The sequence below is a fragment of the Haliotis cracherodii genome, unplaced genomic scaffold (assembly GCF_022045235.1).
Source record: "Haliotis cracherodii isolate W230 unplaced genomic scaffold, xgHalCrac1.p SCAF_1, whole genome shotgun sequence".
Taxonomy (NCBI): Eukaryota; Metazoa; Mollusca; class Gastropoda; order Lepetellida; family Haliotidae; genus Haliotis; species Haliotis cracherodii.
This window is the reverse complement of record NW_027266264.1, coordinates 20,254,437-20,274,245: the sequence shown is the minus strand read 5'-3', so window position 1 is coordinate 20,274,245 and position 19,809 is coordinate 20,254,437. Positions and strand designations below refer to the sequence as shown.

Below are 19,809 nucleotides of genomic sequence, written 5' to 3'. Positions count from 1 at the left end.
CCAAAAACATATTTGCTATTCTATCTAAAAACGGTCCTATGACGCCAAACATCCAACCTTGATGAATATCGGTTAAAAGCGAGGCGAGTATGCTTTTAAAAGCGATAAAAGATGAAACAATACGATGCACAGCGATACACGATGATAAAAACATGGTGTTTTAACTAAGGCATCTAGACTTTTTCATAAATGAAAAACGTGAACCCTGCATTAATTCTAGCATCATGTATTTAGAGTGGTATCATTTATCCGTTATGAAAACCTGTTGGCAGAACAGTTCCAGACGTCTAAATCTCACATAGACACGGCGCCAAAACGGAGGCGATCAGCTTCTGTTTGGTTTCATGTGGTCAAACACGCGAGCAATAACGCCTGTATTAGCTGACAATAACTCTTCGCCGTTCGCAATTGATCATTAATTATTGATATTTCTCGGAAGCCATCTATTTTCAGAACAGTTATGAGTTGTGTTTACATTCTGAAACGTAAGTAGCTTCTAAATCTACTTGCCTTTCATTAACATTAAGAATGCCTTCAAACCTTTCTTGGAAGTATTTCAAGAACGCATAAAAGATTTCTTCTGTGTTAAGTGAGAGCCTTTTCAATCCTCTCCTTTTGCCACGGCCAAGTACCCATGAACACTGTATGCGTAATATAGTTAGTTATCAGTTCCATCTCCGCATCTTTAAGGGGGGGATCGCATAGACGAATAACTGGTAGACAACATCAATTGGGATATTTTAAAAAAAATATATACTTTGTTACAGAAAACAGTGGCAAAATATATTGCCTCGGGTCTAGAAATACAATGTGCTCCAATCACTGGCTTCCTCTTGACTTTCAGCCAATATGTTGTTAATTTTTAAAGCACTGTTGTTTTTCAGTCCTGTACCTTTCAATAGTTACGCTGAGTGTGTCATGTTTGTTTCATCAACGTGAACATTTTCCCATAGAGATTAAACTTTCAGGATGTCACGAACCCAATTGCGTTGATCGATGCGGATGATGACAATCACTGGATTGTCTGGTGTAGATTCGATTATTTACAAACCTCCGTCATATAGGTGGAATAGCGCTGATGGCGGTGTTTAACAACAAGCAAACAAACAATTTAAAATGTGGGCTTGCTTGAGGGTTTCGTTCATTTTGTTTTTACGAAGGGAAACCACTCCTCATGCTATTTAATAAAAGTCGTGTCTCGCCTGAAGGAGCATGACGCGGGTGGTTGGATCTCGGCTCTGCCCTTTCATTTAGGAACATGAGTTGTACGTGATGGTAAACCAGCTCGTTTCCAGGAGCGCACATTATTGCACTTTCAAATAAATATAGACAAATCTATCTTTAGCCCTCTTTCATAAACTATTGTGCGGACACATCCTTGCTTATTCTCTTCCCTATCAACCCCCTGAGTGCAACCACCTTGTCAATTTTTCAGTGATGGATTCTCCGTCTCCCCCTATTGTCCACGTTGTGTAATATTGAATATCGTTAGCATCTGAAGTAACCCTCATAAAGGTTGACGGCGGGACGAACGAGCCTTCTATACGCTGAACATATGCATTGTACGCCGTTTGTTTTACCATTCTCTAGGCTAATCTATCATCTGTGTAAGAAAAGTGAAAATCCACAAAAGATGTACGCAGTTCCCATGGCCGGTTTCCCGTTAATGCCATCAGCGTATCGTGTTACCATTCCCGGAGAGGGTCGGCGTAGTCGCCCACGCCCCTCCGAATGACCTTGTGAGGGGGACATATAGGCCAACAGGAAGATGGTCGAGGGAGGGGGTGTGATTAAAGGTCATATGTTTCGCAATGTCTCAGACATTTATACACTTTGCACTCTTAAACCCTTCAATTCTAACCCGGGTGAAGAAAACGTTTTGTCTGTACGTTCTTAATGTCTATACTGCATATGCATGGAAGAGTATGATGTATGAATGATGAGTTTGGTGTATGAATGGTGCGTATGATGTATGAATGATTAGTTTGGTGTATGAATGATGGATATGATGTATGAATGATGCGTATGTATGAATGATGAGTTTGGTCTATGAATGGTGCGTATGACGTATGAATGATGCGTATGTATGAATGATGTGTATGATGTATGAATGTCGTGTATGATGTATGAATGATGAGTATGTATGAATGATGAGGATAATGTATGAGTGCTGTGTATGATGTATGAATGATGCGTATGTATGAATGTTGCGTATGATGTATGAATGTTGCGTATGATGTATGAATGTTGCGTATGATGTATGAATGATGAGTATAATGTATGAATGTTGTGTATGATGTATGAAAGGTGCGTATGATGTATGTATGATGAGTATGATGTATGAATGATGCGTATGATGTATGGATGATGCGTATGATGTATGAATGATGCGTATGATGTATGAATGGTGAGTATTATGTATGAATGATGTGTATGTAGGAATGATGAGTAGGATATATGAATGATGCGTATGCTGTATGAATGATGCGTATGATGTATAAATGATGCGTACGATGTATGTATGATGTATGAATGATGCGTATGGTGTATAAATGATGGATATGATGTATGAATGATGGGTTTGGTGTATGAATGTTGCGTATGATGTATTTATGTTGCGTATGATGTATGAATGATGAGTATGTATGAATGATGAGTATAATGTATGGATGTTGTGTATGATGTATGAATGATGCGTATGTATGAATGGTGCGTATGATGTATGAATGACGCGTATGATGTATGAATGTTGCGTATGAAGTATGAATGTTGCGTATGATGTATGAATGATGAGTATGTATGAATGATGAGTATAATGTATGAATGTTGTGTATGATGTATGAATGATGCGTATGTATGAATGGTGCGTATGGTGTATGAATGCTGTGTATGATGTATGAATGATGAGTATGATGTATGGATGTTGTGTATGATGTATGGAAGATGGTTTTGATGTATGAATGATGCGTATGATGTATGTATGATGAGTATGACGTATGAATGACGCGTATGATATATGAATGATGTGTATGATGTATGAATGGTGCGTATGATGTATGTATGATGAGTATGATGTATGAATGATGCGTATGATGTATGAATGGTGAGTATTATGTACATGATCATTGGTAGGTACATATGGTAAACCCATCTCTATGCTGCTCCCTATAAACGATTTTGAAATTGCTTATTGGAATCAGCACCGTGACCCTAGTGGTAACCCTATGGACAAAAGATGCGATGAATCACAGAAAATGTAGTCACTGTTGTTTTACGCCATCAAGAATATTTTGGCTATATCACAGAAGTAATATATATAAGAATAATGGAGTATAGGTAGGTAAACATAAAACGTCAACGCCATAGAATACCAAGGCTTGACTTTCTGCCGAAACAGATTCCTTTCGGCGTAAAAGGCAAAATAGCGGTGAAAAATATATGAATGGATCGCTGAAAATTAGTGATTATACTAGGTGGTCGCGAATAGGGTAAACCAGTCGTCCCCAGCATGAGCAACGATACATTGACACAATCAGCCATGTACTGATAATCACCCAATCCTCAATAACCAGCTCTTACAACGAGCATGCAGCTCCAAGGACCTATTCCTTCTCGGAATGTCGACGGCGCAGTTTTTGTACTGCTCTGGTAATAATTGGATGAACGAACGAAGAGAAGGCTGAACAGATGTATACGTCGATTGAATGAACTGACAAAAAGGTTGACTGGATAAATCAATAACCACAGCCTTCGGTGACGATCTTCAGTTTGAAGGTTGAATGAATCCTCGTCACGTGTATGTAGGTCTCCGAGGAACAGGTTAAACCAGGACTGTAGGTGACAATAGACATATGTCACGTTAGACAGTCGATCTGTTCTCACCAGCTCCCGCGAACTCAAGCAGTCACGTTGAATGGAGATGAAATCCTGCGCTCCACAACTTTTTAAATATTAATGACAGCGATAGCCAGCTGAAACCAAGATAATTGTCAGTGCAGAGAAATCGATTCAACAGCACTTTACGTCTCACGCATTTCAAGTCAATACGAGGGTGTTTTAGATATATAACATACTCTTGGAATAAAGTCAGGGTGTGTATGCCTGACGGATGGCCCGGGACAGATGATCACGTGATCGAAAGCGACACGCGCTCTGGGCCAACGGAATTGTGTTGAAGTTCAACACACACGAATATTCTCGTCAGAATGTCTGCATCTATTTCAGTAGTTCCCTTTCAACTCATTGGTTGAAATTTGATTAGTGAAATGAAATAATGCACAACATCCATCAAAAGCTCATTCAGAAGTAGTACTGTTTACGAAGAAGTCACAGAACAACAATGGGAACAGCAATGTGGCGCGTGAATGGAGATTTTGTCGTGGTAGGCAAAACATCAGCCACTGAGTCGTCAGTCGGCTTAGTTGACGTCTGAGTGACTGAAATGGTAGCATTGCTCAGCGCCGTTGGGACATGACACTACATAATGATGTCAGGAGGTTTTGACCGCACTGTACTCTCCCGGTCTACTCGTGTGAAAACGCTTATTAAAACAAGGACTGGTCGGCTCTGAGTTGGGTATTCATGTTAAAGCTGCGGCATGGTGTCTCAGTGGGCTTGCACTATAAAACCGGCACACACACACTACAGAAAAACAATAAAAGCACGTACAGGTACGTTGTCATAGAGGTGCAATAATCTCGAACGTAAATCTCGTTAAATAACAGCGACTAAACCTTGCCATATTCATAAGAAATCTCCACCAAAAGCAGAGTCCATTGAACGATTCTGACTACAGCAAATGCATATGAATAGTTATCAAATAGTGATGACACCAGGTGTTCTCGAAAGGTGGGCCTATACTGCCACACCGGTGGCACCCATCACCAACACATGCAAAGGCAAGTCAAGTGTTCACCTGAAAAAAAACACGGGAACATATGGGACAAGCCAAAATAGATGTTGATCCGTCAAATTTGGAAATGTCCTTCACGTCTTCCATGCAACGTTTTGAAAACTTTACTGAGCCCTTGAATGTTGTAACCTTGATCAAACAACATTTGTGAAAGAGTCGTATGACGCTCTGTGAAATCTTGGTAGAAAGAACAGTTGTGCGATTATACCGCAAAAGTTGTGAAATGCAGACACCAAGTGCTGGAGATGCATGAATATTACTCGACATGAAGGGAAAAATGACTATTGGAAAGTTGAAGTCAACGCTTTTGTCATACAGTCTTGTGGAGAGTGTCTTGTCATTCTGAATCTTTGTGCACAGGTCTAAATACCCCTATTTCACCTCACCTATTGAAGACGCGAGTCCATTCTGGGAAGCGTGCCATTATTAGGACTACAACTGCCCAGATATTACAGGTCATATGCCATGAAATAACGTTAATGTTATCATCTAATTATCAATGTATAAGAATTAGCAAACACGAAATAACTAGTACACATAACCTTCCCCCATAGGTATGTTTCACTGATCATGTGTCAGGCACCTTTTCTAATGATATGAACTTATTGTTTGAACTTAAGTGTGTGCGTATATTTACGCCGTTTGAGTTCGCTTTGTAAAACACATGATACGACTCGTGAGATGGCGGTGGGTGAGTGACAGCTACCTCCACGTGGTGATTGTAGAGACCATTATAGCCGCAGCACTACAGTGTTATTCTTGACTACACCATTCTCTGTGTTGTGAACTATTGACACATAAAAATAATCTCAACGAACACTTCATCCAATTTCTGCAGCAGACTATGGACAAAGTTATTGACATCTGCATAAACATGGGTCTCCTGACAAAATATGAAAGGCCTTAATGCAGAGTATTGTTAGGTATTGACGTAATTCGTGAACCGGTACAAATGCAATTTCCTTCTATCGTGTGTTGTCCTGTTCATGAATCTCCACTCTAAACAAATCCAGGAAGCTTGTCGTTAGATACAATCGGAAACAAGTATTCCGTCCTGAATATAGAACAGTTGGAATCATTAAAACATTGAAGTTAATATTTTTATGACGCAAGAAAACAGCTGACATAATGACCATTACCCGCGATGAGACATTATTTGAGAGTCCAAGAGCTCAAAGGATTCGTTCTTTACGCCGAAAAAGATCTTGGTTCGATTCCTCACATGGATAAATTATGTGAAGCATTTCATCTGTGTCCCTCTTTGTGATATTGATGAAATACAGTAAACTACGATTATAACGAACACGCTTATAACGAACTGACGGATATAACGAACTTATTTTTTTGGTACCGACTATTTGCTGTAGTTATATAGTTATATATGCTTATAACGAACTACGGTTATAAGGAACTAAAATTAGTAGTCCCCTTGAGTACGTTATAACCATAGTTTACTGTATTCCTGAAATCAGCGTGAAACCGGACTATTAGAAATGAGGAGTAATTTAACGCTGAAATGACATACAGTGACACCTCGTTAATACGGACGATTGAACACAATTCTGGACGATCAAATCAGTTTTTCTGACTAATGTTATACGTTTATACGTTACACTAGGCTGCTAAAGGTGTGGAGTTTTACCCATTCTTTCATCCCTGGTTTCCCTGGCCTAAATTCGATCATCCACAGGCCGTCTAGATGTAACTAGCGTCATACTGACTATGGCGCAAAATAACAATCATTCTCGTCAGGCCTCACAATTTGATTAGTGTCTGACGACTACACCGACCAGCGAAACATATCTACGGTTGTAAACATGCTGTACTCTGGTTTTATTGATCTGCCCATTCTGTGGTTCATGCTGAAGATGTGCTGATGTTTCATTGTCACGAAGCTGTTTCTGTCCAAATATATGCATCTACGTCATTGTTTTGAAAGACATCACTGTCTGTTGTTAGTCGTCACAAACTACCTCTTATTTCTCGTCGATGATCGTATGATTATTCATTATGGGTAATGATTTAGGTGGAGACTGTAGCTCTCTCTTTATTGCAGTTGTTCCACGAAATTGGTACAACTATAGAGCTATGTTGTTTAGGAAAAGGATAAATAATAAGAATGACTTCATTATACGTCTTTATGTTCTCATAAATTATGTATTTGTTTTCAGACACATCAATAAAGTAGGCACGTTAGAGGAGCGGACGGCCGTGGAACATACATGTACGTTCAGGAGATACATATGTATTTTGTTTGACATTTTGTAACATGGATGACTGACAGTTGGATCACATGCAAAGAGAGTATTTGACTGGGTTATAGTGTCACAGTTACGGCAACCCTGACCTTGTCAGCCAGAGATTGACAGCATGAGCAAAGATACAAAAACCATCTGAAAACTAGGCGTTTACGAGGTACGAAGTGTGATTGAAAAGTTCTGAGCCTCACGTAGAAAGACTTGACCTAAAGACATTAAAATGATATTTTCAACATAATCACCATCCACATTGATATACCTGTTGACGAAGTTGGTGGGATTTTATTCCAGTGGTGGGATTATATTTCGTAGAAGGCCTTCTCCTGCGACTATGCTTGTCGTAAGAGGCGACTGGCGGGATCGGGTGGTCAGGCTCGCTGACTTGGTTGATGCATGTCATCGATCCCAATTGCGTGGATTGATGCTCATGATGTTAATCACTGGATTGTCCGGTCCAGGCTCGATTATTTACAGACCGCCATTATACAGCTGGAGTATTACTGAGTGCGGCGTTAAATAACAAACCAATCAAGCAAGCCTTCTCCTGGCTTAACAACACGTTAATAAGACGTCATCGTTGAGGTCGAACTGGGTAAGGTTAAAGTTACAGCTTTCTTCATGTTTTGGACTAAATGGAAGTCTGACGGAGCCAGATCAGGAGTCCATGGCTTCACTCTTGGATTGTAGCCGTGACTCATTGATTCGTGCACTGGCGTATTGTCCTGATGGAAGAGCACACTTTTCTCAGTTTCACACGTCTCGTAGTCTTAATTTCATCCTGTAATCAAAAGTGCAGCATAATATGCTCTGTTTATTTTCTGGCCCTTTGGAAAAAAGTCCACCATGATGACAACCTGTCATTCTTGGGCATCCCAGAACACGTAGGCCAGTTTTTGTCATTTATGGTCGCGGTTTTGTTGATTCATCCAGTCACAAATCGTCACAGGAGCCTTTCTTGATCAGTTTTAAACAGATAATAGATTATAATGAGACAAATTGTGCCTGGTGCGTTTTTAATCAAAACCAAACCAAACCAAACCAAACGAGCTGATACATTCTTCATTGCCACAGTTCCTGTGATAATGGAATCTACTCACTCTTGGGAAATGCCCACTGAACAAGCAATATGACGCTCAGTCATTCACCGGTCGGTCATCACCATATCATGGATTCTGTGGATAATTTCTGGTGTTGCTGTCGTGACAGGCCTTCCAAGACGGGGGTCGTATTATTCACCGCCACGCTTAAACTCTCCTGCATTCAGGGCAGAGAAAGGTGCATGCTGTCCTTGTGCTGTATTCTTATCTTCATGAATGGCTTTTAGTGTTCAGCCCTTTTCCCGCAAATACTTGATCACTGAACATTTCCAATTTTTTCCCTTTTCCAAAGATCACAGACCCCTGCTTATTTTAATAACTACAAATAGCGAAACAATCGGCGACTTTTGTGGATGTACCGCCATGACATCAGGCAATGTCCATTAGTTTTCAGTATTACGCGATTCCTTCTATGTGAAGCTCGGAGCTGATCTATTGTGCCATTGAATCTCCTCCTTTAATGTCACAAACTTTCACCGTTATAAGAAACAGGTTGCGTTCTTTTGGCCTCCGTTCCGGACGTGAAGCCATCCGTGCACGTCATAGGAAAGCTTGTTTGCAATGGCGGCAATGTCAACGTTGGAATCAACGTTGGTGGTGGTAGTTCTGTTATTAAGCGAGAGCAGATTGTAACTTTCGTTCTACTATGGTCGTGGAGCGCGTTTACAGACGGCACGTGTTTTGGGGATGCTGCTGTTGAGAAGCAAACTCGATTTGGTGGTGGTGGTGGTGGTGCAGGAGACGCTCACTCTTTAACTATTCGACAGTGATTGGTGAACACATGCTTATGATAAAGTCGGAATCGTAAAGGTTTCTTGCGATTATGAACCGATTTTGTCGCTTTTGTTCCCATAATAACCTAGAGCGGCATTACAGCTCCTGCAAGGACACAGTTACACGTTCCTGTTGCCGATGTTGCCGTTGTTGTTGTTGCCACTGCCTTGTGGCGGGTGCTACCGGTAGGGCAGGGCATGTTTACTCTTTTGCGAACACCTGGTATCATTAGTTACTGATTTTTCAGTAACCATTGATATTTTTCACGCTAGTTTGCCTTTTACGCCCAATTAAATCTGTTTCGGGAGATAGCGAAAGACTAATTTTTCTCTGGTGATGACGTTTTATAATTTGTCGACACTCAGGCGTACGCTGGATGAACTCTCTTGCTTGCTCTCCTAACTTTCTATTAAACTTGTCTGGAATGATTCTAGACACCGACTTAACAGAAGCCAACCTGTACGACAGTATCGTCTGACTCAAGGGCTCTTATCATACCTAAGGATGTCATCATGAACCACGTGACGAGTTTAATGTCAAGGTTCACTGATGGGATCAGAAAAATGGATGATTACACAAGACAATGCCTAACGTTTGACAGCAGCAGTTTACGTGAACATGCTAAAATAGGGTACCCATTTGAACTGTTCCAATCACTGGCTCCCGACTGAGTTTATTTGTTTTCTAACGCCGCACTCTGCAATATACAAGCTATATGACGGCGGTCTGTAAATATTCAAATCTGGACCAGACAATCCACCGATGGATATCATGTGCTTCGATCCACGCGTACGCAATTGGGATACGATGACATGGATCAACCAAGTCAACGAGCCTGACCACCCGATCTCGTTAGTCGCCTCTTACGACAAGCAGTCCCGAAGTGTCATTTGAAGTAAAACACGATACATTCATTTACAGCCAATCTATTGTGTTTATAAATTGTCTTTAATGTCCGATATGGTACAGGTGACCATTTAATAGTTGTGCTGAGTATATATCATAGCTGATATATCATAGCTGTAGTATATACCAGTATGCCATGTCCCTTTCAGTTGTTTACTCGTTGGCTGTTTTTTCAGATACATTATGATTGCAAATATTGCCTGTAAACATTATCTGCATGTATAAATAATGGTCTATAGGTCTACAGCTGCCATTAGAAGGGCGAGGCTTTGATATAATATGGTTGGTATTAAAGATGGGGCTGTTATACATGTATTAGTCAAAAGTCTTGCTTCAGAGGGACACGACTCTGACATGAGGCAATATTGGGAACTTTAACGACGAGGCTATCTAAGTGACAATGTTTATATTCATGAGACTCAAATATGTGACACCTACATCTATCGGTCTAAGGACAAATTCCATGTGTCACAATTAGCCTTTCAGACAAATATGACTATTTGACGTCATGATGAGCAGGAAATTGAAATATGATATTAATGGATGTTATGCTGTCTCATGGCAACTATTGATGCGTGACTATACGCGCGGTTTAGTCAATAATGTTAGTTTTCTTCAAACAAATGACAGGATGTAAATACCGTCTCTAAGTAATTACATAACACATGTTGGCTTGTTTCGGTGGGCGATGAAACTCTTCCTAGCGTTAATGTGTAAAGCTGTGTGGGAATGTCAGAAAGCAAATTTAACAGCTGATCAAGTTCACTTATTGTGTCAATCCCACACGTTTATTTATTACGTTGCGAGCTTGGATCGCATTCGCGCCGTTAATGATATTTCCGCAATGTTTTAAAGCTGTAATTTTCTGACACTCCCTTATTCTCTTGAGAAACGACATCAGTTTTATCTGATCTGCCGGGCAAAAGAAAGTATACACCTGAAAATTGGATTTCACAAAAAATGACAAACTTCACTAGGCTTCTAAAACACACCAGTGATACCCGTAGCAAATACATAACCATCGAAAAAACATTTCTTGTTTGTTTCGTTTTTAGCCACAATCAAACATGGAAGTATACTTTCTTATGCCCTGCAGTTTATGACATACAAATTCATGTTCAAGTCTGTATGCTGTTCAGTGTATATGTTATTTTGTAAAAAATACAGTTTCATATAGTCTCGGGCAACGAACTATTCCACAGAAAATATAATATCACTACCTTGCTGAAAGTAATATATCACAATGTATACCCCAGCCGCACAAATAAATACATATATGAAGAGTAAAAACAATTATTTGAACTTGACAAAATTACAAGTGAGGTTGTTTTGCGAATTTCAAAAAGCATACATTGAAAGTGCAACTGAAATGTCACTGTTCCGCGGTCGATGGGTCCCTTTCCTGTGTTATATAAAATGAACTATGTGAATTTTTTAGATATTCGTAACGTAAAGCTGTACTCATAACGGAGTTGCAATATTGACACGAAGGTTCAGATATGCTTATTGTAAAATTATATATCAAATAATAAAACCTCTCTGGAACATTTTTAAAGTTGTGAAATGAAAATAACAACATAGTCATGCTCCGAATCCGATCCCCTTGGAAATCCAAATAAAACCCATGGCTATTAATCTCGAAGGACTCTGAAGACATATAATGGAAAACTTTAAGGTATGAGAGTGTCCCGGTCACAACTGATGCTAGACATTTTCATGATGGAACCTATCTTATCTCAGTATTGCTTGCTGTATGCTACTCAAAAGAAATTAAGGACCACATGCCAATGACATATTAACTGTAGTAATGTTAACGAATCGGGTGATCCTTAGCTTCGTTTTGAGTAATATACTTAGGGACCTCAAAACTCGAAAATATAAAAGAATTCTTTGAATAAAAATGTCTCTGTGAAGTACTAAGTGCGGGCAGATTCCAGAATGGACACATCCGTTAAATAAAGATCCAATGTTCTGTACAAATGAGTGGAATTGAGTTCATTTAATGTGACTTTATCTTAGATATAGAGTGGTATGTTGTACTTACAACCTGTTTCACGTGAGCTTTCTCCGCCTCTCTCGCGTGTTCACGCCCAGCACGTGCAATACCTGCACACGCACTTCGACCGAAAGGCATCAGAGTTGACTAGTACACCCCGGCGATCTGAAGACAGAGATGACAGGTTTCACGCTAACCATACATTGATTTCGAATGCCGATCCTAAGCATATAGTCTCTCCAGCAGATCGACCCCCTCAAACAGACAGGCCTGCCAATATATAGATCTTCAAAGTCGATTCACTCTGTTAAACAAATTCATTTTTAAACACCCGGATGCCGTTTGTTCAACTAACAAAGACAATTCTTGAATTGAAACAGAAGAAGAAACGTTATTGTTAGGAATAGGCAAGCCATTTAGGCCTCAAGGGAGGTGAGCCTTGTTTGTACGTAAACAAGAAAACCTCGTTTGGATGGAAGGCAGAGCGGGCTCATGATTTTATAATGTTACTGAAACAATACCCGCGCCTCCCAGGGTGGCTTGCTGCTGTTTAGATGCAAAAATATATTGATTTCTTGGAGTTGAACACCGAGAATTGGCTTTGTTACGCCATAAAAAAACGATCTCTCTCCTTCGTGGGTCACCTGTTTCATTAACTCAAAAGTTGATGTTTTACTGGGTCGTACACAATGACTTCACTCGAACTATATATATAGTTTTATTGTAAACTATGTATGCGAATGCAGTGTATAGTTTCTATATGTGATGACGTCTTACATTTGGACATGTACGGTCAGGTATTAGTAGTCCCTCCTGACTACATTCCCATCATACGTCAGCCTCCGTGGTCTAGTTGTAGAGCATCTGCCCGGAAAGCGTGAGGTCGGTGGTTCGAACCCCTTTAACGTCACATCAAAAGGCGTTAAAAACTGGTACTTTTTTACCTGCCTGGCGTTGGCATTAAGGGGATAAAACAAGGACTGGTCGGCTCGGAGTCAGTTCACTGTGTCTGAGTGGGGTATCCGTGTAAAACTGCAGCATGGTATCTCAGTGCGCTTTCACTATTAAACCGACATTTGTACGGACAAGTACAAGCTGTCTCTGACATACACCCTCACACGCGTGCATGCAGATCGCTATATCAGTGCAACAGTCTTGAACGCAACGGAAACCCCATTTCACCTCCCCTGTGTCCTATATCGCCATACACATGGCTGTAGTCACACGTTAACCTCTGATAATGTACAAATTGACATACAGTGCATATGTACATGTCATCCCGTCTAACAGCCAATACTTTCGTTAAGAAATAGTTCGTATAAAAAATATTAATTACATTATTTGTGTCGTGTTTTTTCATGAGAGTTGTCCTTTCATTCATTCTTAAAATCCAATTGCGAATATCACCATAGTGACTAGTATCGATCTTTCATTATTTTAGTCTCGGAAAAACATTACAAATATAAACTTGTCTTCTCGTAATCATAACACAAATTTGTCATAAATAATCTTTCAGCAAATCATATACATGTTTCTATTCTACGCAGGAAGAAGCAGGAAGTGTTTTTTGTACATTGGTCGATTCGTGTGTTCAGACAAGACACTTCAGACCGTTAAAATCCTTGGATACTGTTTTGATAAGATATACAAAACATGATGGTATGTGCAGACGTCAATACTGACTGTGCCTCATTGTTGTATTTACGTGGAAACATTATAGAACGGTACACCTTTGTCACAATGCAAGAGTGATTATTTGAATGCTTTCATCGCTATTTTCAACATGAAATTCAAAGATGCAAATCTTGATATATCTGAAAAGGACGAGAAAAAATCGCTTTACAAAAATAACCTAGATGTGAATTAATTTAATTGTCTTCAAAGTAAACACTGTTATCACGGTGACGGCTGTACACACATCTGTATCTCTTGTCAAACATCTCCGTACAATAACGCTCTGGCAAGACACGAACCGTTGATAAGTTGCAATGACATTCGCTATTCCCAAGCTTCACATCTTACCAACCAATTAACAGAACACTTTTTTTTTGTCCCAGGTAATTCTTTTTGAGCTCATTCATTTTCTCGCTTTTAGCGTCCCTTTGACATTTCAATACCCGCTTTAGCACCTTAAATATCCATTTCTCAGGAGACAAGTATGGTTCTCCATATGAACTGTTTGACGTAGATACTTCCACATTGATTACTTCGTCATTTGTAAAAAATCACCCTAGTATGTTAAATGCAATAGTAAAACTTTAAGTACGTCATCGATCCTATTTCGTCGTGTGGCAACTGTTCCTCGGGGAATATGAAGACTCCGTGAACACAGTAAATGCCATACGGTTGGTTGTTCCAGTATTTTTTTTTCATGTGACATGTTATGCTACCTTACATCCATAGACATATGGACAAAACTTCTGAAAATATATGTACATTTCTTCAAAACCAGATATACAGAATACTGTTATAATGTCGGCTCATTGAGAACCGTTGTAGAGTATAGGATCTACCCCAGCATGATAGTTATATAAAGGTAGATAAAGTTAACTGTCGCATAGAAAAAATAAAACAAGGACTTGATGTCCATAATTTAATCCAGTGCTCTAGTTTCTAAATGCCACTTAAAGATGTTGCAAAGGTGCTTTCAACTATAACCTCTTATATAACAACAATATATACATGTTTTCATTTTTCCATTCCCTTAACCACTTTCCAAACTAAACAAATATATCATCGCTGGACTGCAAAGTCCACGAGGCAAGTATTTAAGCAAAAGTTTATTCAACATCATCGTAACGTATTACAAGCAAACAAATAGTGAAAATATGAACCTCCATGTGACAATTTCCAGTACAATAACTACTGATACCAATTGAAGGTGTGAACTAAGAAACGAAAACCAAGTTTGATTCTATTACTAAATCGTTATCTCACATATACTGACATAAATCCGCGCTCATTAGTGATACACCTTACCTGCATAGTCTTCAGGAGGGCAAGTGTCAAGCACCAGTCTTGCATACACCAGCCTATAACACTCTGTTCGATTAAAGGCGCTGATACTGGGGCTATTGATCTGGGGGAATTAATAGGAACAGAAATGAAACCCTTTATCGTGCCCTACACTTCTGTGTAATACAGATCACTTACTTAAGCCTATCCCAGGCTTAATAAGGTACATTTGGACTGCCCGTGGCATGTGCCCCACGTGTCTGTCTACTGCTATATGGAGTATAGGTGGTTCAATGTGCATGGATATAGGTCTGAATGCATAGAATATATTTTGAAAATGTAGTCTTTAGAAGATACGTGCTATCACAACGCCAACAAGCTGATGTACTAGTGTGGCCCTTCACCACAAATCAGGATTGATTAACAGAGAACACGTCATAGCCCATATATATATATCGTTTTTAGATTCTTTGAAATGCAAATAAGTTATGTAGTTATGTTCCGATCGATTTATGTCGTGTTACTGGCCATCACTATCACTCAGAACACCTAGCCATAAACTTTAGTACAATTAGTTATATAAAGCTATCGACATCAGTTTTAACCCACTATTATCCGATACTGTTATACAAACTCTTCCCTCACGCCTACTCTATCCTTCTCTATCCTGTTGTAATGGTATATGGTGTATCCAATACCACCCCCACCCCCCCCACCCCCCCCTACCCTATCCTTCTATACTGGTGCATGGAGTATCTCTCTCGATTTTCCACTTTTATATTGTTATTCTTGGAGTCTACGCATTGTAGAAACAACCTATTTTTGTCAGCTATATGGGGTTGCTTCATTAATTACACACGAGTTATTCAAAGAATTGTCTAAATACAGACACTCCACTTACGTGTCCTCTGTGCCTGGGTCTATTTTTGAATGAGAAGAACTTGATACTGGTTCAAAGTGTTTGTAAAATACCTCCTCGGACTGTAAATTGGCTGTGACGGCAAGTCAAACATGAGTTTTAGTGACTGTAGACTTAGTCTGTATTTGGCAATATTCCAGTCGAAGAAAAGAAATAATATAAGAAATTAATTTTTATTTTCTCTCAGAACACAAATATAAACTAAGCTGGATCACGGCGGGGAATAGATATCGGACTCAGCATCTTTATTTTGGGAATGGAACCCGGCCTTCGTACGCTGTAAATACAAACGACAAAAAAAGGCAAGTCAATTGTTCACCTGACAAAACACGGAAACATGTGTCTATGTCGCTATCCTGCACCACATGGGGAAATCCCCAATAGGTGAGCGTATCCTGCACCACATGGGGTGTTCCCGAATAGGTGGGCGTCTCCTGCACCACATAGGGTGTTCCCGAATAGGTGAGCATCTCCTGCACCACATGGTGTGTTCCCGAATCTATTAGCGTCTCTTGCAGCACCTGGGGTGTTCCCGAATAGGTGGGCTAATCCTGCACCACATGGGTGTTCCCGAATAGGTGGGCGTCTCTTGCACCATATGGGGTGTTCCCGAATAAGTGAGCGTCTCCTGCACCACATGGGGTGTTACCGATTAGGTGAAAATCTCCTGCACCACATGGGGAAATCCCCAATAGGTGAGCGTATCCTGCACCACATGGGGTGTTCCCGAATAGGTGAGCGTCTCTTGCACCACATGGGGTGTTCCCGAATAGGTGGGCGTCTCCTGCACCACATGGGGTGTTCCCGAATAAGTGAGCGTCTCCTGCACCACATGGGGTGTTACCGATTAGGTGAACATCTCCTGCACCACATGGGGTGTTCCCGAATAGGTGAGCGTATCCTGCACCACATGGGGTGTTCCCGAATAGGTGAGCGTCTCCTGCACCACATAGGGTGTTCCAGAATAGGTGAGCGTATCCTGCACCACATGGGGTGTTACCGATTAGGTGAGCGTCTCCTGCACCACATGGGTGTTCCCGAATAGGCGAGCGTCTCCTGCACCGCATGGGGTGTTCCCGAATAGGTGAGCGTCTCCTGCACCACATAGGGTGTTCCAGAATAGGTGAGCGTATCCTGCACCACATGGGGTGTTACCGATTAGGTGAGCGTCTCCTGCACCACATGGGGTGTTCCCGAATAGGTGAGCGTCTCCTGCACCGCATAGGGTGTTCCCGAATAGGTGAGCGTCTCCTGCACCACATGGGGTGTTCCAGAATAGGTGAGCGTATCCTGCCCCACAGGTGGCATCCGTCACAAACACATGCAAAGGCAAGTCAATTGTTCACCTGACAAAACACGGAAACATGTGTCTATGTCGCTATCCTGCACCACATGGGGAAATCCCCAATAGGTGAGCGTATCCTGCACCACATGGGATGTTCCAGAATAGGTGCACCACATGGGGTGTTCCCGATTAGGTGAGCATCTCCTGCACCACATGGGGTGTTCCCGAATAGGTGAGCGTATCCTGCACCACATGGGGTGTTCCCGAATAGATGAACGTCTCCTGCACCACATAGGATGTTCCAGAATAGATGAACGCCTCCTGCATCGCATGGGGTGTTCCCGAATAGGTGACCGTCTCCTGCACCATATGGGGTGTTCCCGAATAAGTGAGCGTCTCCTGCACCACATGGGGTGTTACCGATTAGGTGAACATCTCCTGCACCACATTGGGTGTTCCAGAATAGGTGAGCGTCTCCTGCACCACATGGGGTGTTACCGAATAGGTGAGCGTCTCCTGCACAGCATGGGGTGTTCCCGATTAGGTGAGCTAATCCTGCACCACATGGGGTGTTCCAGAATAGGTGAGCGTATCCTGCAACACATGGTGTGTTCCCGAAAAGGGGAACATCTCCTGCACCACATGGGGTGTTCCAGATTAGGTGAATGTCTCCTGCACTACACGGGGTGTTTCCGATTAGATGAACGTCTCCTGCACGACATGGGGTGTTCCCGAATAGGTGGGCGTATCCTTCACCACACGGGGTGTTACCGAATAGGTGGGCGTATCCTGCACCACACGGGGTGTTCCCGAATAGGTGAGCATCTTCTGCACCACATGGGGTGTTCCCAATTAGGTGATCGTCTCTTGAACCACACGGGGTGTTCCCGAATAGGTGAGCGTCTCCCGAACCACATTGGGTGTTCCCGAATAGGTGGGCGTATCCTGCACCACGTGGGGTGTTCTCGAATAGGTGGGCGAAAATAAACTTTCCATATTAAAAATAAATGCTAAAAATAATTTGATTATCTTGCAAAATCTCCGATTATGACTATGTCATACTCATGTGTTCATTAATTTCTATCAAATAGTAATGACACCAGTTTTTCGCAAAAAGATGAAATAGAAATATGAAATCTCTGCTAAAAGTACGATTCCGTCTGCACCATTAGAATTTATTCATATATCACTATCAAATTGTGACGATACCAGGTGTTCCCGAAAAGGATGAGGTATCCTACTTTACTGTTGACACTTATCACCAACACATTCAAAGGCAAGTGAAGTTTTCATCTGTAAACAACACGAGATCATATGATACAATATATATATATATAAAACGCCAGTGCATGAGAATAACCAGTCTTGATTATTCGCCGTAAAGGGCCTTTGGCTGTGAAAATGATATAAATGGATGATATCAGGTGTTCGCGAAAACGATAAGCATGTTCTGCCTATGATACTAGTCAAACAAAGGAATTGCATCAGACATAAACTAATTTTGGTCATAGATGCGACAAATTTTGAAATATCCTCCACATGTCTACCATAAAACTTTACAAAGGCCTTCAAATTCCTGTGTCATGGTTTGGTCAGTCTGAGCAGAAAGTTCGATTCAAATTCATTAAGACACAGATCAGTAAGGAAGGGAGCACAACCAGTGCCCATGTGCATGTCTACGTCTTGCCACAATGTCCGAAGCCCAGCATTTCACAAATTGTTCTTTCAGTAAAATTCAGATGACATTTGCTTTCATTTTGGACAAATTGTCCTGATTTTAGTGTGACAAATGCCCCATGGATGAAGGAATTCGGGTTGTCCTGTGGAAAAATGGTGGGCAGGGTGCAAGTATCAAATATTCTGACGGATTATAACTTGCTTCTTTTCTGAGGTTCCAAAAGAGTGTTGTCAGGGACAGTATAGGTTTTATCTTATTCTGTTTTTTTCTTTTTTCAGTTTGTGTATTCTACCAAAGAAACACTTCTACAGCATCCATCATGATTTTAAATTTGTGATTCATACATACTGAATAATTCTCACAGGTTTATTGTGTCAACAATAGAGAAGATACGCGGATTCATACAGTTTGCACATCGGTTTTTCGATTCATACCTCAATGCTTATAATTATATTCGACAAAGAAAACATATAATAGTTTAACCTTAAACAGTTGTTCATATAAAAGCAGACAAATATGACGAGATAAACATTCCCGGTGTAGGAATACATGCTGTGGCGTGACATGAATCAGGTGATTGTTTAATTTAAGCACATAACTTGACACGCCCACACAGTCAGTAGCCAATCAACGGAGAGTAGGATTAAAACAAAGTTCATAGGACCTGTCAATCAAGGAAAGAGGCGAGAAGAACTGCAACAGTCAGACTGTAACGAGCCGGAACAAATATGTCCGAGAGAAGGCGGCTGTTTCAAATGACATAGTCAGCCGCCGCCTGATTCGAACATTAGTTCCCTGAGAACGGGAAGACCCAGTCGGAATAATGCTAGTTAGAAATGAAACCCGAAGAAATGAAAGTTGTGGCACTGAGGCGAGCGGGACAAAAACAGGCGAGCGAATCTGCACATTTGCTGTTTCATTCCTTCTCGGCCTTCGGTTTCAAGGGTTGTATGGACAAGGAATATGCATGGATTTCGCTAAATGCCCAGTGCATGGCGATACACGCGAGCAGAAAGGGAATTCCCTCGT

At 41.0% G+C, this 19,809-nt stretch overlaps 1 protein-coding gene across 2 annotated transcripts in view; it reads right to left on the bottom strand.

Moving 5' to 3' along the window:
• LOC139461501 (calmodulin-like) overlaps positions 1–12,105 on the bottom strand; it is a 47,690-nt gene extending 35,585 nt beyond the window's left edge. For both annotated transcript variants that reach the window (XM_071243001.1, XM_071243007.1), the window contains exon 1: positions 11,992–12,105. In XM_071243001.1, the coding sequence (XP_071099102.1) occupies positions 11,992–12,081 (90 nt within the window). In that variant the 5' untranslated portion in view covers positions 12,082–12,105. The remainder of the gene's footprint in view (positions 1–11,991) is intronic.
• Positions 12,106–19,809: the final 7,704 nt, after the last annotated feature.